The 21,890-nt window shown below is 42.2% G+C and overlaps 1 protein-coding gene, 1 long non-coding RNA gene and 1 pseudogene across 2 annotated transcripts; 1 reads left to right on the forward strand and 2 right to left on the reverse strand.

Moving 5' to 3' along the window:
• Nucleotides 1-9,960: 9,960 nt before the first annotated feature.
• Nucleotides 9,961-10,799, reverse strand: LOC109761954 (subtilisin-like protease SBT3.11; annotated as a pseudogene).
• A 526-nt stretch (nucleotides 10,800-11,325) lies between these two features.
• Nucleotides 11,326-12,096, reverse strand: LOC141039175 (subtilisin-like protease SBT1.7). Its single transcript, XM_073506490.1, has 2 exons — nucleotides 12,069-12,096; nucleotides 11,326-11,732 (listed from the first exon to the last, which is right to left on the reverse strand). The coding sequence occupies exons 1-2, from the start codon at nucleotides 12,094-12,096 to the stop codon at nucleotides 11,326-11,328; spliced, it is 435 nt and encodes a 144-aa protein (XP_073362591.1).
• A 5,168-nt stretch (nucleotides 12,097-17,264) lies between these two features.
• Nucleotides 17,265-21,243, forward strand: LOC123494318 (uncharacterized). Its single transcript, XR_006664987.1, has 4 exons — nucleotides 17,265-17,714; nucleotides 19,385-19,488; nucleotides 19,861-20,040; nucleotides 21,081-21,243. It is a non-coding gene; the product is annotated as an uncharacterized lncRNA (long non-coding RNA).
• Nucleotides 21,244-21,890: the final 647 nt, after the last annotated feature.

A 21,890-nucleotide genomic window follows, 5' to 3' on the forward strand; every position in this document is an offset into this window, starting at 1 on the left:
GTATAATTATCTTACCCGTATGTTGTTTGTTATACATAGTGCCATGGTTTTGATATCCGTCCCCGTCGGCCCTCGTCCGTGTTATGATTCGGATGTGGTATATTCTCTTTTAAAACTATTTGTTGCATTTCGTGTTTATGACAAATTATGCAAATCAAGTTGACATAGATATTTTTAGCTAGAAGGTATGTGAACCGGAAATTCCAAAATAAGTTCGTCAGTTCAGGTTAGTTCCATTCAAATCATGCAAGTTAGAGTCCAAAATAAGGGCAAAAGTGTTTGGAAAAGTAGATACGTTGGAGACGTATCAAGTAATTACACATGTGCATGCCAAAGGAAAGGAATCAATACCACTACAGAATTACCAACGTCAACAAAAACAAGTTTGTTGTTTACAGAATTCAATGATATGGTTCCATCTTCCCTATCCACAATGCAGATATGAGCATTTTATTCAAAGGAATTTATAAAACATTGAATTATAAATCTCATGAGATTATAATAGAGACTGTTTGATATATAAGATTAGAAATCTTACAATGTTATTCTATATATCCTTTAATTTGAATGGAAAAGGTTTTTTCTCTCATCTAAAGTTGTGGAAAGTTAAATGGTCATGTATGGTTTCTTATGTTATTTCTATATTGCACTCAAGCATGCTTTTATGTGAATTTAAGAGGTGTCAACACAACCATGCAGTAAAATTGATAATATTGATTAAGACTTGGGAATCATGGTGTCCAAGCCTATGTAGTCATGTTATATGACACAAATAGGTGATAGATTTAAACAATGTATATATATAATAATACATTTCTTTCCAAATAGACGATGTTCTAGGAAACTTTCTGTAGAGTTTCTCTAAATTCTACAGTGACTTCTAACCACGGGGTTCTTGACAGCAAGGGCGTGCCCGTCGCCGAGGCGTCCGGAATGTGGGATCTCATCTCCGTCAATGATGAGCATGACTTCTCCAGCACTAAGGTATCAAACATCCAAAACCCTGCCATTCTATTTTTTTTAAAAGACATCTGCTAACGATGTTCCATACACATTGCTATAAATGCAGATCATTTAACAACCATAAAAAAGGCAATTTTATCAACTGAATCAACAGTGTAGCTTTAATGATGCATTAATAATACAATTCCAGGGCCTAACGGTTCATATATGATGTGAAACCAATTGGCATTGACATGGATAGTTGCAATAATACCCTGCATTATTTCATGAAATAAATAACACCATGCATATATTTGGCATCACAAATGCATCGCTTGACTACATATCATGACATTTTTGTTGTTGTCGAAAGAACCCTCAGAAATAGCATGAATGATGTTTGCTCAAGGAGAGAGACATCAAATCTATGCTTTGGGGAGATGATGTGTCGAGTTCGCTCAATGCAACGGTACTATAATGATCATTTTGTAAATGTACCAGTAGACCATCTTGTTGGCGGATCTTGTCTCCCCATTCCCCATCGAAGACGAGTCTTACTGCAGCAGATGCACGAATTTCCTTATTGCACATGATACATTCTAAGTTATTTAAATGTCGCACGCTATAGATGCAGGTCCACCTAAAAGCGTATACTATGCAGCAACACAACTAGTGGACCAGGAGCACCATCTGCTTATGGGGCATTGGATTAAAACTTAGGGGCAAGATCCATCTCAGAGGTGGTATGATGGCATATTTGCAAAATAAACCACATAGTGCAACAGCCCAACATGTAGTTGCATACATTCTTCCACACGAGAGCTTATCCTATGCAACGACACAACTGGTGCACTAGGAGCACCAACAACTTATGGGCCGTTGGATTTTATAATGAATGGGCAAGATTCAACGCAGATGTGGTGTGATGGCATATTTGTAAAATAAACCCCATAGTTCATTTAAATTGAGCGAACTCGTCGAACAACATCCCCAAACATAGTTATTTCTCTACCTTGCCATCTCCTGTAAGGTTGTACCACATGAGATAGGGTGAAAGGAATTCGTCCATGTTGTCTCTGTCCCTCTCAGAAATAGTAATAACACAATAATGATGTTTGTTGTTACCCAACAATACAAAAGCATCACAACAATTAGCAGGTCATGGTTATTCACATATGTGCTTATAAGATAATCAAATTAGGAAGGAAAGCGTCATCTACATAATTCTCCTAAAGATAAGCCTGGCTACGCTCTTTAAATATATTGACATTGTCTGACTCTTGTATATGCAGCCGTTCTCCACACATACATTTCGAGACAAGAGAGCAATTCCTTTCAAATCTATTTTTATTTCTAGAAACGAGTCCACACCACAAGATGCAAGAGGATGAACAAAAACTAAAACCATCTAATTGCGGACGTATATCCAAAAATAAATCAACTACATGATATGGTTGGATAAGATTATTTTATATATTCAGTAACATTCTCCCAGATGCAGAGGCCGGGGGTCATCCTCCTTAAAAAAATAAAAATAAAAAATTATATTCAGTAACATTGATGAAGAATTATGTACAAGATCGTGGTCTTTACCCCTAAAATCATTCCGAGTGTTTGATTTGAAGAGCTTGTTCTCACTTGCTGGCGTTCATCTATTGATGCAGAGGCCGGAGATCTCAACCTTCTTTCTGAAAAAAAAAACTTGCTGACAATCATTCAATTTTTTTGTTTGCATCCTTACAGTTTTCTGTTTACTACTTTAAGCTGATATGCTACAAGTAATTGACAAACTTGTAGCATGTCAGGTTATAGGAGTGAAGAAAAGGACCCTATAAAGGATAAAACCCTAGCCGTCAGACTTCCTCACCGATTCCCCACCCATCGCGTCGCTCGAGATCGCCGCTGGCGAAGCCTTGCGACTACCAAGGGCGGCGGCGGCGAAGCATTGTCGTTGAGCTCGGTTTTGGCCGTCTCGAGATTCTACTTTGGTCGTGGATGCAGGGGCCTCCGGCGTCAGCGGTGCCACCGGTGATGGTCATCTTTGGCGTGCCGTCGCCCTTCTTTGTCGTCCCTGCCATTGTTGGGACAAACCCACCAGCAACATACGCCGAACCGCCCTCCGGCGACGAACGCCGGAGGAAGGTAGAAGAAGATGAACAGAATTTTCCGGGGACGAACGCCCCGGCCGCCGAACGACCTGTATGTTGGTTTCTATTCAACTCAACTACTCAAACACACATACATGGAGGTACACACACGCAGCACAACCCCGAAAGAACTCTCACATCGATCGGGCGCGTACCACGGTCCCGACGGAGACTACATCTTTCTTAGACCTTTCCCACTCGGCTCGGCACATACTTTTACCGTGGCGCGGCAACGGACCGGCGCCCTTACATCAGTACACAATGGAAGGTTTTATACCCAGGCTAGCACACACGCGACTCGGCCACCAACTCCACGCACGCACGTCCAACACTAATCTTACTAACTAACGACATGACCCGGATTTTGCCGGCCCGGCCCTGATCAGGTGCACGCATGCTCATTGTTGTGCCGTATATATTTTCGTGCTTGGCGTTCAGCCTGTCATAGTGTGATGTCACTATCGGCGTGCTCCACGCCTCTCTTGTCATCGACCGCCGCTGTCGGTCGATGTTGAGCACGGGAAATAAACTGCCAAAGCTTTCAGCATGTCCTACACTCATAGTTGGCGTACGTGAGTCTGATTTGAAAACCAGGACGTACACACACATGAGGGTGCATACGGTTGCAGCCAGCGTCTCAGGTTCACGACCGGCCACCATTCGCCGGCCTCTTGCCGCGAAAAGACTGCATGCAGAAATCATGTGCCACCGCCGTGGCCGCAGCAGCAGCAGACGGTGAGCGTGAGATGTGGACGAGCACCGGCGTGCTCACCGCTCGTTAAGCAAAACAGGCTGAACATCCAGCTATGTGGGCTCACAATATATGCATTTGTCATCTTTCATCTCGTTCATAGTTGAATCTCCACCTCGATCTTCTCCGGCTGCTCGGTGCCCGTACGCACCTGTTCGGGGAGCACAGAAATCATGTGACACCGCTGACGGCTACTATGTTGGCAGTGCCGCAGTCGACCTGCTTTTCTTCTGGCAAGATTGGCCTAGCGGAACTATGAGATGTTGGGCGTATCAACTCGAAACTAAACCTAAGCAACGACCTCAGCGACAATTATGTAACTGAGGTGAGGTTCCTAGAAAAAGATTTATCTTTTCAGGGGTAATAATATGAAAACATCCAGGCAAGCCCCAAAAAAACTGACAAACGTTTGAAACAAAATTTGTAACGCAAACATTGAAATCATCTGTCTTGAGTCGAAATAGAAACACATAGAAAATATGAAGCTTGATGGACTAAATCCCATCAATTCTGTCTCTTTTTTTTAGATCACTCTCCCCCTTTTCCATTTCTTCCTACACCCTCCATTACCGAATGGGCCAAAGACCATCTTTCCTTTTTGCTTGTCCTTTATTTCTTATATTTTCACCGAGCGGGCGCCTAATAAACAAACAGACACCAAATCTCCCCTCCTTGTTTCTCCTCTTTACATTTTTTCAGTAAATCATTTAAAATATCTCAGTCTTGTAAAAATTATAGGTAATTCGCATGAACTCGTTCCATCTTATTATTTCATGGAAATGCTCAAAATATTACCACCTATATTTTTTATTTCATTTGCATGCATATTAACAGTAGGATTTAATCTATTATTCCCAATTAACTATTAACTTCTCATAGGAGTATATTTGGCTTTATATATCTTGAGCATTCAGGATTCAATTAAAATGATTCCACTAGTATTGCTCTTATTTTTAGTGTATGCCATGAATTTCATATCATGATCATGTTGATACCTTGGTCATAGTTGTAAATGTCTTTGCACAAACTATGTAGTCTGATGTGAAGTTTATGCTATTGTTGTCTGAAGTAGGAAAATCAAGAAGTTCATCTAGATGTTAGGAATACCTACACCAAATAACTTGACCCAAATTTGAGCTAGACCAACTTTAGTCAAATATAGATAATTTAATTCTTTTAGCAGTGTAGAGCTTTTATTCGAGAATAATTTATGTCAAGTTTATTTATTCGAGAATAATTTATGTCAAATTTCAAGTTTAACAGAGTGCAGAGCTTTTAGCAGTTCTGCGAACCTGTTTCAAGCAGGGCTGGCATGGACTTCCATTTACATAGCCTTTTTTTTTCTTTTGAGAATCCCATAACATAGCCTTGTAGGAGTCAGGAAGTGCCAAGTAGTATTCTTTCCGTTCGGGGCTCATACGGTCATGACAACTATTTATTGCATTAAGCGATGATGTGGTCGTTACTGTGCTGGCCCACTTTCACGCCCCGAACAGGCAGTATGACTAGCCACTGCGCCATGACAACAGTTCGTGACAATAGGAAGAGCGCCACCTAGTTGTACCAAGACGTGCCGGTTTCTTTTTCTTTTCTTTTTTTTGTTTTTTTCTTTGGTTATTATGTTTTTTTTGCAATATTCTATTGTTTGTTTGGTTTTCTTTTTCTTCTCCATTTTTTGTTTTCTTTTCTGTTTGTTTTTGTTTTCACTCTAAATTTTCGTATATGTCAAAAAAAAGTAAGTGATCAACATTTTTTGTATACATGTCATTGTCTAAAATCTGCTTCAACATTTTTAAAATATTTGTTCAACATTTTAATACTTATTCAACATTTTTCAAATACTTGTTCAACATTTTCAAATACTCGTTCAAGATTTTTCTGATGCTTATTCAACATTTTTAATACTTGTTTAACATTATTAATACTTATTAAACATTTTCAAATACTTTTTCAACATTTTGATTACTTATTCAACATTTTTCAAAAACTAGTTCAACAATTTTTAATACTTATTTGACCATTGTCAAATACTTCATCAACATTTTTAATACTTATTCAAAATTTTCAGACTACTTGTTTAATATTTTTCAAATACTTGTTCAACATTTTTTTAATACATCATCAACATTTTTCAAATACTTGTTCAACATTTTTCAAATGTGTTTTTGAAGAGTGTTCTTGTATATATTTTAAAGTATAAATAAAATTTTAAAAAATAAAGCAAAAAATGAGAACAGAGAATTGAAAAAAAACAGACCGTTGCCTCCCGCAGGGCTGGGCAGGCCATCTGGGCTCCCCCCAACCCGAGACTTCCCCCTGCGCTAGCTTAAAGCGAGACATAGGGGTGCTCGTCACACACCCCTGCAAAGCTTTTGATCAGTTCTTTATTTCTATTTTCTCTTTTTCTATTTGTTTTTTTTATTTTTTCTTTACTTATTTCGTTTTTTAAATTCATGAGCGTTTACAAATTCATGATTTTCTAAATTAATGATTTTTTTTGGATTCGTAACCACATAATGGAATTGGACTAATTTAGGACTTTCCACTCATTTTTTATCTTACCTAATTCTATCTACACCGAGGGGCTATAGGCAGCACATCTTTGCCCATGATGGTGCGCGTTGGTTCGATCTTTATTGTGATGAAAGTTGATTACAATACAAAATAAAATAAAGATATTAACAAAATAAAAGGTTCACGGAATCGACTGTGCAGATGGCCTTGGTTGCATGATTGGATCGACAGGGTCGATATCGACTGCTTTTACCAAATTTTACCTCGAGTCGCAGCAGTATTTTGTTTATCTTCTCCTTGATGTCAGCGTCTACGAGAACACAAGGGATGCCAACGCAAAAAATCTGCGGGAATGTTTATGGTGTTCGTCATTTCTTGCGCGAAGATGAGCCCGGGTCCTCCATGGCCCAGTACGTACATGGACACCTAGCCGAAAGCATCCATTGGTTCAAAATCACTAATGCAAAACCGTACTTCTCGCGGGATGAGAAAAAATAATGAAAATGTGTTTTTTTTTCAGTTTCCGAGATGCACGACCTTGCCTCTCGCAGAAGCAAATTTGCGCCTCTCACGAAAGCAAAACCGTGCCTCTCGCGAAAAGAAAAACAAATAGAAAACACATTTTTTTTCAAGGGCTAAGGAAGACCGGTGAAAAAACGAAAAGCCGAAAAAACTAAAAAAAATTAAAAAAGTTTAACACGCGTGCGAAAAAAATTCAAAGGCAGCGCCCAAAGCGTGACACGATGCGGCGGCTGAGAGTGCGCCAAGTGGGGCGCTCTCAGCCCACGCCAAATGACCCTTGGGGAGGCTGTGACTGAGCGCTCCTCAGCTAGTTTCTCTTCCATTGGTTTTTGTTGTTGTTGCAAAAATCTCTCCCATTGGGTTTAATGCATACACATTTCTTATTTATCCCGTATATATAACCGCGAACTGTATTTCACGCGCTTTGCATCGAAGGCATTTGACACAGAAAAGGCAGCAAGCGATGTAAAATAGGCCTGCCCATTGTAAATAGCTAACATACTACAAACACCTAGTTTGGGAACCTTATGGAAGGTTCCTAAATTAGTTTTCTTTTTCATGTTGTTTTATTTGGTGTTTTAATTTTTTTCTATTTTTTGAAGTATTTTTAAATATTGTTTGGACTTCAAAGTTTTCAAAATTTATTAGATTTTAAGAAAAAGATAGGAAATTTAAATTTTGTTCTAATTTTTTAAAATATGTTTGTAATTTTAAAAATTGTTAGCATGTTTGAAATCACTAAAATAACAATCAGATTTTACAATATTTTATTTTTGTGGAAAAAATTTCATGTTTACAATAAAAGTTTCAAAATTCTTGAAAATGTCCATAATGTTTGTGTCATAAAAATTGTTCTTAATGTTTGTGTTATAAAAAATGTTCATAATTTCCAGAAAGTGTCAAAATATTTTTCTTTAGAAAAAGTTGCAACTTTAATTTTTTTTCACAAATTTGAAAACTTTTTTCATGTTTAACTTTTTCAGAAAAAAAGGTTCAGATATTCACTTTTTTTTGCTTTTCTTGGAAAATCTCGAGAATTTCAAAAAATTCGTGATAGTTCCAGCTCGCTATAGTGTTCAACGTCTCCACAATAGTTCCAGCTTGCTATAGTGCTTTGACATATATAATCCAGATTTAGTTAGTCAAGACGACCTAGAAGCATGCGCAAATCCTATACACCGGACTTAGGGTGCATATATTTTCTGAAACAAAGACGAGGCTTGTTCATCCATATACGTCACCCTCCAGTCCCGGTCCCGGCATGCGAAAATTATGTAGCCTGTCATGTCACTACTAGCGTTGAGTCAAAATCCCTTGGGTTTAGCTCCGTTTATTATGGTGCACTTTTTTTTTTGAGGGGTGGTGCACTCTTTCAGTACGTTAGCGGAAGGCAGTTCCTTTTCTCCTCTCTTCTCTCCCATGAAAACGGAGACAAGATCCCACAATCCACCGCCGGCCAGCCTGTGGGTTCTTCGCTCCTCCGTCTGCTGTTCTGGCAGCGGACGGAGTGGAGGACCCCGGGGCTAGGCTACGGCATGTAGATAGGTTAGGGCCTAGTTTGTGCAGCGGCGGCGTTTTAATATTGGAGGCAGCGCCGTCCTTCCAGCAAATAAGGTGTCCACGGCTCTCTCCATCCAGACAAGGCTGCTTGCGGCGGAGTCGAGGAGTCGGCGTCATGTGTCTCTTGCAGCGACGGCGACCCAATCTTGGAATTGTGTTCTCCGGCTTCGTTGTCTCGATGGTGTGCGTTCCAGCGCCGTCTTGGAGTCTGGGAGATTTATTTAGGATGCAGTGGGTCAGCGTGTGTCCTCTCTTCAGGGCACGACGGTGACGGCCTGCGCAGGGCTGGTTCGGTGCATGTCAAGTGGATGGCGATGGGCAATTCCAGTGCTCTTCTGCGACTTGCTCAGATGAAGACGATGGATCTGGAGTCCAACGGGCACCGGGACGCTCCCCGGCCGACGAGCCACATTGGAGAAGGTTCTGCCGTTCGCGGCGGGCGAGTTCATCGGCTCACAAAGCGGCTTTCTCCACGATGGTGCTACTTCGGACCAAGGTATGAAGGTTTGTTGTCTCTCTTATCTCCGGCGGCGCTGCCGCGGTGGTGGAGACCGGCGGCAGTTGGGAATCTGCACAAGTACCTCCAAGGTTGTGGTTGTAATTTATCTCATCTCAGAGTGTTTTGTGCAAATGTATCAGGGCATCTGTCCTCACTTTGTCTAGTTAGGGACTGCTTGTGTTGTAAATTTGACAAATATTAACACGTGGTTACCATTTCCAAAAAAACCCACTGTTAAAGACTAATTGAAGAGTCGGACCTGGCCCTGACCAATACTCACGCTGGAAAGATAACCGACGTGTAAGCCTTATTCCGTTGTTGATGATGTCACCACCTCGCCACAAACGACGACACATAGAGCCCTAGCCAGGGCTAGAGAGATCCAAACACGAGGGTTAACCCCCAACCAGGGATCCCTAGATCGCCGGTGCCAGAAGGGACCCTGAGGCGACACAAACCCTAGTCGCCTTTGTTTTGTGAGAGGATAGTTACAAGGGGGCCATAAATAATTTAATTAATTGTATGTGTATACGAATGAATTAATATGTTTTGATGATGTATAATTTATATTTAGTTAGTCAAATTGACGACCGGAGTGCAACGTATATGGATGAACGAGCCTCGCCTTCAACGTATATGGCGACACACACACACACACACGTTGCACTCCAGTCTCTAGTCCCAGTCCCCACTTATGGCAATTGTAAAAGTGAGCAGCATGTTACAGCCTAATTAGTAGCGTATGATATTCTAATTTGGAAACCAGGACAAATACAGGCTGTTGCAGGAAGCTGCCATCAGGCTCACCGGCCGGCCTCGTTTCTCTGCGAAAAGATGTACAGATATATGCATGACACAAAAGAAGACAGCACCGTGAGGCTGAGATCGACGAGCACCGGCCTACTCACCACTCCTTCAGCATATCCCTTTTCTTATGCTGATAAGGCTGGGCATAAAGCCTAGCAAGCTAGCGGCAGACAATGGGCTGTGTGACTGTGGACTCACTCACGCTTGCTTCTTTCATACTTGCAAGGTTGCATGGTTTCCTACTCACTGTTATGTGGGCCTGAGTTTTATTGCAATTGTGGAGTGCAAATGATTTTTTTTAATATGCAACATCCGTGCAGATTTCCTGAATTGTAATCTATGCCACAACTGAAATTCTGACCACCTTTTTGGTCGTTGTGCCAATTAAGGATACCAAATGTGTAGTCCCTGGGCAACTTTGACATAGGTGACAACTTCACCTGGAACATCCGAACTTTGTTGGCAGCGTCGAACGTAACAACAAGCGGTAAGACCTCCATCTTGACTCCGGTCGGACTCTGGACTGTGGCACGCTACACAAAATTGACCTCACTAACATTGGTCACCATGCATGACACGGTGATGGGATGTCTGAGGAATAGGAACCGAGATGGATGGCAGGTTGAGGTAATATGTCGGTAGCGCGGTTGTGGCCTTGCAGGTCACATCTGTCCTTGATGAGGGTGCATTTGAATAATTTTTGGTGATCGCTTGGATCGTTGTTGTAGATGAGGTCGGGACTGCCCGCCCCACAAGGGTTGATATTCCCACCTCCGTAGTAGAACGAGTCGGCGATCTTCTGCGTTTCCCCTTCCACCAGTACCGGAATGCCGCGTTCATCATATTCATATTCAAATTCAATCACATTTCCTTGAGAAGCTTGAATGATTTTCAGCTGTCCCCCTTCATTCTTTAGTTCATTCCTCTCCTCCATGTCAGCCCTCTGTTTCAGTTCTTGCACCTTAATAAATTCCTCAACCTCCAACTCTACACTACTCGTCCTTATCTTCTGATAGTTCTTCTCTAGCACCATCTGCTCTTGAGCTTCCATTAACATGTTCGCATCATCAACAAGCTTGTTCCGTTTAAGCTCAAACTCCTTATTCTTATCTGAAAGCTTCGATTATTCCTCTGAATGAGCAAGATTGTTCTTGATTCTTCTAGTTTTGCATTCTTCATACTTATCCAAGAGCTTGGAAAGGGTCTTATGGAGTTGTGTAGGCCACTCTATATCAATCTACTTAACATGTCCACAATCTATCCCTTCCCGCAAGACCCAAACAACAATTTTCATTAGGCAATAAGCAAAACACTTCCTTTTCAAAAACATTACTTTGCGCATTGAGCTCTAACTATGTTAAACACATGGACGGTGAGCACTAAATTTACAGATGGACACTATGTAGATGTTTAATGATTAAAGAAAACTTAGTTCGTTAAATAATTTAAACACATGGACACTGAGCACTTCATTAATTATTTTAAGAACACTTTGAAAAGATGTTGAATGAACAAATATTAAACACTCATGGCCAAATAGTTTCACTACTTAACAGTACAACCTAACTCTATTTGCACAAAATTCATAAGAGAAACATGTCAATATGGATCGCGTCGTCGATGGCGCCTAGCACAGACGCCGTGGAGCCGATTCCGGCGTCGCTCCAGAGTGACTTGTATATTGCAATGCGAGCGCGTGGTGCGCCTCCCCGTGCCACCCCAGCGGCAAGGCCATGGAAGCTGGCCTCCACGGTGGAGCCCGCGGCAGTGGAGGCGGTGTGCGTGTCGTGGCCGGCATGGTCCCGGGGCGAGAGCGAGTCCGCTTTCAAGTATTTCTCGGCGACCCCGGCGGTGTAGAACCGTGCGCCAATGATCTTTCGGCTGCAGTTGTTGCTGCCCCAGTCTGGCCCAACCTGGCATTTTCCTTTCCACCTTGATGGCACTGGCCCATACCCTTGGTCGCTGAAGCTTCTCGACTCCAGCCAGATCCCTGATTCGATTGATCAGTTATTACTTACTAGTAGAACGCCCGTGCGTTGCTACGGGCTATAATACATATAAATGAATCAAACAAATGATTAAAGTTGTCTTCAAGGTCGAACATATGTCCGGGCGTGTCTGAACATCAAACGGGTACCCAACAGGATCCCCAAAATACAATTCAGGCTCTCCCAAATCCAGACCATATGTGGAGGAGAAATGTGGTTGTCCAGACTATTTATCATTTTATCTCAAACACGCGGGCCCAACAAAAGCACCACCCCGCGACACACATTTCCCTTTTTTTGCCACAACCTCCCCTTCCCGCTTGATTTTCTAGCGAGACCAGATGGCGTCCACCTCTCCTTCGCCATGGCGCCCTATGTTTTTCATCCTGCCAACTGCCCTGCTCTCCACCGTATCCAAGTGAAAAACAGAAGTAATTATGTCTTATTAAACTATATACATTCCTTGATGATATTCTTGACTACTACACAATTGCTTGCATTTGAAATTGAGAACACCCTATAGTCGGCGTGTAAAAAAATCTGTTTGTGCTGCTAAATCCCAGTAAGAAGCTGAGTACTATTCTAAATTGTTAAGCTGATACAGCAATCTTGAAAACTTCAAAGAAATCACCTTTAACCAGTTATTATTATTAAGCGCATACAACAATCTTGGAAACTTACCAAAGATAATTTTTTAACTTCTAGCTATACCAAATGGCCCAACTCCTCTCTTGTCGTTCTTCACATGATAACCTGCAAGGAAGAACATTTCAGTAGATAAAGAAGAGAGTTCATGTTTTGATGGTCCTTATTTTTGAATCCCATAAAAGCCTTGAAAACAGAACTTAACACAATATATAGCAGGACCATGAGAAGAAAATTTGTCCCCATCCTATGCTCCTTACTCTTGACCTATCTATCAAACTTTTTTGCCACACCTTTAGATGCTGACATCTTTCTCCCAAAGATAGTAGGTTCAAAATGTATTTATTGGGACTCAGTACCTACCGATAGTTCCTAGTTGTTTTTAAGTTTCAGCTTTTCTACCATACAATATATTATAGGTGATTACAATGCTTTATATGTTGATTGATTAGTTCCACACAAATACCACAATACCAATTATTTAAAAGAATGGTGTCCACTGTCCAATGACGTTTGGACTACTTTAGCAATAATAACATGTGTTGAACCTGTAAAAAACATACAGGGAAATTCTGAAATTGTAGTATAAGATTAAGTAACCTCGGACTATATTTATTCAGGTATAAAATGAAGACAATATTGTGCAGGCATAGAATGGGCATCCCCTTGTGAACATTACATCATGGAAACAAACTTGTCTTGTGACAGAAATAGTGATAGAAGGAAATACTGACATGGTTAGATAAAAAAAGATAATGGAGGCATACTTGTGAGTTGTGACGGAGGGAGAGGGAGACATCTTTCTCTCCGCTCCTCCTTCAACTCCACATTCATTCTTGTGACCATGTCTGAGCCCTATCTCTTTGAAATTTTGTACTAATACAGAATCCGTTGACCATTGAAATTCAACCAGAGACCACCCAATCTGAAAGGTTTTATGTATATAAGTAATAGGTTCCAGAACTAACAATAGATTGTTAATAACCACTCCTATTTACGTATAACAAAAACAGTATATCACCAAAATCTGTATCGTCATCGATCAACATAAGCACAAAGATCAATCATACATAGCTTGAGTGGAAAATTCAGTAGACTTGCAAAGATAATCAATTCCTCTGTTCATTCCTCAGCGAAGAACCAACCAGTCCACAAGAGATAGGCAATTCCTCTGCCCATCAAACTCGTTGCCACCCGAGAGTAAAAGGGTAACACCCAAGAGAAAAAAGCAGGGAAGAGGCCAGCCGTGGCTCAGGCTGCTCTGCTCCCAACCGAATCAGCTGCCAACAACCTTTCATTGACTCCGCTCCCTGCCAAATCGGCCGCTGCCGCTTGTTATTGACACTGCTACTTGCGCTGCTCCTCTTGATCTCGTCTCCTTCCGCCACCTCGCTACTCCTCCTCCCATCACCGTCATCAGATCGGGAGAGACGGGAAAGAGGTAGCGGCGTCCGACTGAGAGAACGATCGGATCGAGAGGGAGAGAGAGATGTGGGAGTGGCGGCGGCGGCGTCGCGCAGATGGCCGGCAGGGCGAGTGTGTCAGAAGCGGGAAGGAGGTGAGAGTGAGACGCGATGGGTATGGTGCCACAAGTAGAAAAAGAGGCTTCCATACGCCCCCATTAGTCCCCAAAATAATAGAACCGGTCTAAAGGGGTCTTTAGTCGCGGTTCGGGAGGAGACCCGCGACCAACTATCTGGGCCCAGCGCGCTCGGTCGACAGCTGGCGGACGGGAGGGGCTTTAGTCCCGGTTGGCCTGGCCAACCGGGACTAAAGGTCCTCAGGCTGGCCCGAAGGCCATTAGTCGCGGTTGGCCAGGCTAACCGGGATTAAAGGTTAGACCTTTAGTCCCGGTTGGTCTGGCCAACCGCGACTAATGGCCCGAACCTTTAGTCGCGGTTGCGGTTGGCCAGACCAACCGGGACTAAAGGTTAGACCTTTAGTCCCGGTTGGTCTGGCCAACCGCGACTAAAGGGATTTGAGGCCTCATTTTCAAACTCTACCCCCCCCCCCCCCCGGGGATCGCCTTTTCAGTTTTAGAAAAAACAAAAGAAAATGACGGAAATGTCAAAAAAATAAAATAAAATAAGTTTTCCCATAACTTTTGCATACGAACTCGGATGAAAAAGTTTTTTATATGAAAAATCATCTACTCGAAAAGTTACATCCGAATTTAACTGGGGGAACCCCGTTAAACATTTTTAGAATCCCCAAAAACCTAACAGAAAAAAGATACGGGGCTTTTAAGTTTTGGAGAGGCAAAAAAATTCAAAAAATTTCAAATTGTGGTCAAACTGTGGTCAAACAATGGTCAAACTAATTATTCTAGAATATTAGTGTTACTAAATAATTATTTCAGTTTTTTTAAATTTTGGTCAAATCTGGTCAAACTGTGGTCAAAAAATGGTCAAACTAATTATTCCAGAAATATTAGTGTTACTAAATAATTATTGTTTTTTAAAACAATAGTTTCAAACTCAAACAGTGAAATGTGTCACTTCATGCTCAAGCTAAATACCTGAGGGTTAATAGAATTGACATCCTACTATTGTTAGGAAAACAACAAGTGCAGACTTGGAAACGAGGGAGAATAGAACCCGGAAGTTAAGCGTGCTCAGGCTAGGGGAGTGGGAGGATGGGTGACCGTTCGGGAAGTTAGATGATTTGGAATGATGAGGGATGATTAGAGATTAGAGGATAAATTGAGCAGTGATGAGGGGTGGTGATTAGAGATTAGAGGTTAAAATAATTCAGAAATTTGAAAATTAAAAAATTAAAAAAATTCGCAAAAAAATTTAAACCTGCGGAGGAGGCCTTTAGTCCCGGTTAGGCACGAGAACCGGGACTAAAGCCTTTTGTCGCGGTTCGTAAGAGGCGCGACTAAAGGGGGGGGTCTTTAGTCGCGCATATTTAGTCCCGGTTGCACAGTCGGGACTAAAGGCCTTTGCGAACCGGGACTAAAGGCCTTTTTTCTACCAGTGTGCGTACGGCATATCGACCGAAGATGGTGGCGGAGCCAGGCGATGGTGGTCGTCACCTTACTCCAACGGAGGCCTAGGACGGCGTGATCCGCTAAACCCATCACCGACCACGAACCGCAGGAGGGCCGGGGTGTGGTAGCAGGCGACTGCTGCTGGTAGTGGAGATCCGGAGACCAAGTCTCGGCATGCGCACGGCGAGCTCCCACGAGGGCTGACGGGGAGCGGCCGCGCTGGGATGGTGATGGCGGCGGCGGCGGCTGCTCGAGGTCGCGTAGGGAGAGTGCCCCTTGATCGAGGGGATCGAAAACGAGGATGGGGCTCGTGGGGATCATGGCCAAGGAGCGGGTGCATCGTGAGGCTCGCGTGGAGAAAAGGGAGTGGGATCGATCGTGGGAAAAAAGGATCAGTTTCATGTACGTGAGCTGAGTTGGCATGTTTTTTTGGGCCGGTGCGATAGCGGCCCTCGCGCGACGCTCAGAGATTTTTATCGATGGCTGTTGTAGGTGAGAAGGAGAGGTTAATAGTAGAGATTAGTTGGTTGCGGGCTGCCGGATTCGTTCAAGGAAGCTGAAGTGATTCCTCTCCGTAGTAGCTTGCCTGGCCGGCGTATGGCAGTTGAGCTCTGGAAGTGGTACTGCTGCGTGTACCGCCCACGCGCACGGATTGCTTTTCTCGCAAACAGCGTCCTCTACTCGAGCGAAGCATGGACGGGCACGCGCGCGTGGAGCCAAAGTCCCACAACAAGCAAACCAAACCAAACCTCGATTCTTTCTTTCTTTCTGGTGGCATGCACGTGTACGCGTCGCGTCGAATCTCGTCTCGGAGGGATCGATTCAATTTTTTTTTTCTGTGAGTGTGGATCGATTCTTTCTTCGTCTTTCTTTTCTTTTTTACAGCACGTCGACCGAAACAATCATCGACCGTCGGATATGGTGTTCAAACTTCAACATATTTTACTGTGCGTGATGACATGAAGTCTCGACCGTCGGATATGAAGGACGGATGGCTAGCTCGGACCGCTTCATGAGAGGACCCAATCGACCAATGAAAATGCACATCGAATCCTCCAGCCCGAGATATCGGACGCTCAATTTTCCCGTTTACCTAGTAAAAAACTGACTGAAACCACCCCCCTCTGAAAACATTTCAAAATATTCTCGATCATAGAGTTAAAAAGCGATGGAAGCCAAAAAAAATAAAATCCTCCTCCTCCTGGAGCTCATGGAGCTCATTGGGCAGCACAAAGCTTCTTGAGCACAACACGATACATGCTTCGACCGAATGTCTTTCTGGCCAAGTTTGCCCGGTTTTGGGGCATTGTCGACTCAAGGGCCCGGTCCGATGAGATGCACGATGCAAGTCTTTGCGCAGGGAAGAAAAATAAACAATACTCCCTATGTACCAAAATATTTGTAGTTTTACCAGCTCAATTTGATTGAGCTGCTAAAACTATAAATATTATGATGGCAACCCATTACCCATCGCCGGTAAACAATTCTAGAGGTTGCAATTAAAGATCAACTTTTTTTTTGTACTTTCATATATCTATATTAAAATTGTTTTCTAGTTATATTTTTTTAGATTTATAATAACCCATCAAAAAGTAAAAGTTGAGGCAAGAGTGTATCTGGTTTTGCTGGGCGTGATCCGCGTGACATGAAGTCGCTGCCGTTGGATCTGAAAAAGATGAACGGATGAGATCGGTCTGAGAGGGGCAATCCACGAGAAATCCAAATAGACCAATGAGAACACAGACCTTCTCGCGTCTTCATGAAAAATATCCACAGTGCATAACCCCCAAGTCCCCAACCAACCCACCCGATTCCCCACCCTCCCACCACAACCCCAGACCCGCCGCCGCCGCAGCAGCAGCTCCAGCCCCGGTGCCGCCGCCGACCTGAGGCTTGATCTGAACCACAACCTGATGATCCTTCCTTTGTTTATTTATTATATTAAGAAAAGAAAAAGATTACTATTTGGATCCTTAGTTCTACCGAGAAGCAGATCAATCCAACCTAGCTTGTGTTGTTTTTCAATTCCAATTCACGGTGAAATAAATAGATGGGTACAGAGAGAGACGGGGCACTTTGTTGATGCAGAAATATGAATCTGCTTATGTACTGGACTGACACTTCACAGTTCAGCATGCTTGACTTATCGTATCTTTACTTTTTTACTAGTTCAGTGCTGGAATCCTAGCTCTGTTTTTTTCGTATAAGGCATCATCGCCGCTCATTATCTTGTTTGTCGTCAGGATTCAAGGACTCCATCTGCTTCTCATGGACAAGCTGCTGCTGGGAGAGGACGACGACGATGCGCCTGGCTGCTAAGACCCTGCTAGTATTGACGCCATGGAAGGTCTCTCTCTCTCTCTCTCTCTCTCTCTCTCTTCCAATGAGAGTTTGCTGCCACCTACCTGAGGGTTGTACCGTTGGTAGAGTGGTTTGTTGTCGATCTGAAGCAAAACCACCTAATCAGCCCCTTCATTTTTTGTTTTAAGAATAAATAGGGTGTATGTAGTATCAACGCGGTTATTAGTTGGATCCATAGTGGCTGCTCCCTAAACATGGATGTGTGGGTACTCCTGCCTGACCCCAGCTCTAGTAATCATTATGGATGTATCAGGTTCCATCAAGAAAAGAAAAGGGAACACGATCAGTTTGTTCATTCAATTTTCAGTTTTTCATGTGACACCGTAAATGCCGGTTAACTGAACCGTTTATTTATCCTCACAAGAACACGACTGATTAACTGGATTTACTTGAACATACTTGGCGCCGTTTGTCCTGACAGAAGAACATTTCTTTTTGGTCCGCGCTTGTTGATTAATCTCGTAAAAGCAGGAATAGTTTGCTCACACCAAGAGCAAGCTGCTTCCGTTTGGTGTCAAAAACAAATGTCACACTGCTAGCCAAGTGCTGTGTAGAGTAGAGCATAAAGCGCTTTTCATTCCTTGAATGCTACTGTTACTTCATATCTATTTCAGTAAATGAAGTAGAGGGCAGTAGTAGATGAGTGGTTTTGTAGGTTACCTCATGAAAGGTGTGTCCCACCACAAGTCAGCTTCCGTCAGTCAAGCAATCACAACACATATAAAGAATTCTTTCTCTTCATCTATGGAGGCGTACATGCAGGATCTTTTTTTACTTCATTTCTGAATATAGTAGCTTCAGCCTCTCATGTGTTGAAAAAATGGTAAAACCCTTGCTGCATTATGCTGACAATCTGCGGTTTGCATTTTTTTAATAGCAGCCAACTGAAGTTTTTTTTAAAAGAAATATAACGGTTAATGTTCTGCCACACCGACCCATTGAAGATGTACAAAAGTACCAATGCCAACGAGAAGCCGAACGAATACGTGTAAAAGTCCAGATGTAGGCTATAATAGTATTAACCAGGTTCATGAATAGCAATGTTGTCCGTGATTATTATGTATAAAAAAGAGAATAAAAAACTACTTGCCACTACACATTTTTTCTGGAGCATTCATTGTTTGTTTCCATTGCAAAGTTCTGATGGTTGTAATTTCTGGTATACAACTAGTTAATCTGAGGTTCTAATTTATTGAAGAAATATTGAACCTTTAGTGAACTGTCATGTGATATTACAGTTTTGATTTTCATAGACCCACATGAACCATTGTCAGATATCACATTAGCTTTTTACTTCATAGAAGAAGATTCCTCTTCTTTACATATGTCAAGGATACTCCACTGTCGGGTCGGAGTCTCTACTGTCCAGTGGCCATCATGTAGTACACTTCTTGTTTGTTTATTCTACTCTGACTCGACAGATGTTACAGTGACTAGCCAGCTACTACCTTACATATTGGTAAAGTAGTTATATAGACGGGGATCTTTGTTGATGCAGAAATATGAATGTGCTATGTATGTACTGGACTGTCACTTCACAATTCAGCATGTTTGGCTTCTCGGATCTTTACATTTTTACTAGTTCGCTACTGGAATCATAGCTTTATTTTGTTAGTATAAGGCATGCTTGCCACTCACTGTCTTGTTTATCGCCAGGATTCAAGGATCCCATCTGCTTGTCATGGACAAGCTGCTGCTGCGAAAGGAGGAGGACGGTGCGCGTGGCTGCTCCGACCATTCTAGTGCCGACGACATGGGAGGTCCTCTCTCTCTCTCTCTCTCTCTCTCTTGGGTTCAATTTTTATTTTCCCTCTTTCCGATGAGAGTTTGCTTTGAGTTGTACCATTGGTAGATAAATTTTTACAGATATATCATGCCTGACCCCAACTCTAGTAATCATTACAGATATATCATGTTTCGACAAGAAAAAAGGAAACAGTCAGTTCGTTTGTCAATTTTTCAATTTTTCATGTCACATGCTAAATGCCACATTCCTTTTAAGACTACCCAGTTCACGATACATTAGGATTTCCGCATAAACGTAGTGGTGGTTTTGTCGTTCTGTTGAGCGCTCTATTAAATATTTATTATTCATGAATGAAATTGCCAAACAGCTATTGGTGTACATGCAGATCGTGGTGGACAGTCCAATAACTCATGCCATGGCCTCTCTGTCTTTTAGGCAGGACCATGGCTCTCCTCAGGTCTAAGCTGTACATAGGAGCTGTATTGCTAGGGGTATGTCCAATGGATCTGTTATCATCGTCCCAAGCAAATTTTCCATCCATCAAGCTGATGATATAGATGCAAAGGTTACTCATTGCCTCCTTGGTGCTCGCGTGCATATTGTTTGCTTGGTCAAATACTATATGGTTTATTGGTATGCTTCAGATGTTGGACTTCAAGATGTTTCAGTATTAATTATGTGGTATACACTTGAAAAGCTGATTCATTAGATAACACTGAGTCGTAGACATTACTTGGGGTTACAATTTTGCAATAGTTGTAGACATCACTTGGTGTTACAGTTTGCTGACTTCACCCCTTAGTTGACCTGTAGAGAAAAGTGAGAAGAAAAAGATGTGGTCATATATGGTGAGCATACAGGAGCTGTTCAGGTTTCGACAAGAAAAAAAGGGAACAATCAGTTTGTTTGTTAAATCTTCAATCTGTCATGTGACATGATAAATGCCATATGCCTTCTAAAACTACCCAGTTCATGACAAAATAGTTTTTTCCCCATAAATGCAATGGTTTTGTTGTTCTGTTGAGCGCTCTATTAGATATTTATTCACGAATGCAAGGTCCCTGCTGGAGCTAGGACTAGTAACCGACACTAGCACCTTGTGAATAGACGGCCATGGCTTAAAGAAACCCTGATGTGCCTTCTACTCCCTCCGTCCCATAATATAAGAGCGTTTTTGACACTAGTGTCAAAAACGCTCTTATATTATGGGACGGAGGGAGTAGCACCTTATGCTAAGTTTTAGCTCAGCAACCTTGGCTACCCAACGATTTTTCTTTGGAGTATTGTCAGTGAACGACGATTTTTCTTTTCATAAGAACTGTGATCTTGATTTGTTATTTTTCTTTGGAGTATTGTCAGTCAGTTGTAGCGCACCCGTAGCAATAAGTTCATGTGCATAACCAGCAAAACGTGTGTAGCTGTAGTTAGTCCGTCCTTGTACTACTACTTGTATGCTCTAATTACAGATACACATGAATGAATGAAGCTTTCCAGTATTCAGTTCCTCTCAATTTAACAAAAACATCTTAATTTGTTTCACTTAGTCACACCATCAAATATTCTCCTTTAGCTACCCGCTGATGCAAATGCCCTCTTAATTTGTAGGGACTTGGTGTACCACAAGGGTGTCCACAGCTTGCTTCTTTCGGTTTGAGGGAAGGAATCAATTCGATCTTTCACCGAGCTTTGAGTGTGATGGATTTGGTTGTTCCATTCAAAGCAGCAGGCGCCCTCCATGGACGACATCTGCGACATCCACCTCAGCTTGATGGAGGTATGATGCTTACAACTTCTTTCCTTTTGTTGTACAAAAAAATTCCTTATGTTGAATGGATCCACTCTCAGCAATCATTCATGAAGATGATTTACATACTGCATCGTCTTCTTAGCAGTAATGGCAGACGGTTGGCTAGTATATATATATGATACTACAGTCTCCATTATCCTTTTTTACAAGAGTGCCCAACACAAGTTACAAGAGGGCACTTCTGTCTGAATTGTGAGATGTGTTTTTTTATGCTCCTGTCCATGGTTTTTGAGTCGCGACTAGTCAAGTCGCCGCCAGCCCTGCGGCTCGGCGATTAGTCGACCCAAGTCGCTGTATAGTCGCGAGTCGCTCTGATTTCTAGAAAACGACTTGGCGATTAGTCGGCGACTATACAGCGACTCAAAAACCATGCTCCTGTCATGATAAGGAATGATTTTTTTTCCCTCTTTAAACTCACCTTCGAACATATCAATTATTTGTTCTTGATACATCATAGTGCTTGCAGCTATTTAATTGATAGAAGATGCCTCTTTTGTACATTTATCAAGCATGAGATTCACTTGATTATCTGTTCGGGCTTTATGATGTATAACTCAATTTTCTTGTGTTTTGTGTTTTATAATCATAGAGCATAGTGCCAGAGAGTG

Source organism: Aegilops tauschii, chromosome 1 (assembly GCF_002575655.3).
Source record: "Aegilops tauschii subsp. strangulata cultivar AL8/78 chromosome 1, Aet v6.0, whole genome shotgun sequence".
Taxonomy (NCBI): Eukaryota; Viridiplantae; Streptophyta; class Magnoliopsida; order Poales; family Poaceae; genus Aegilops; species Aegilops tauschii.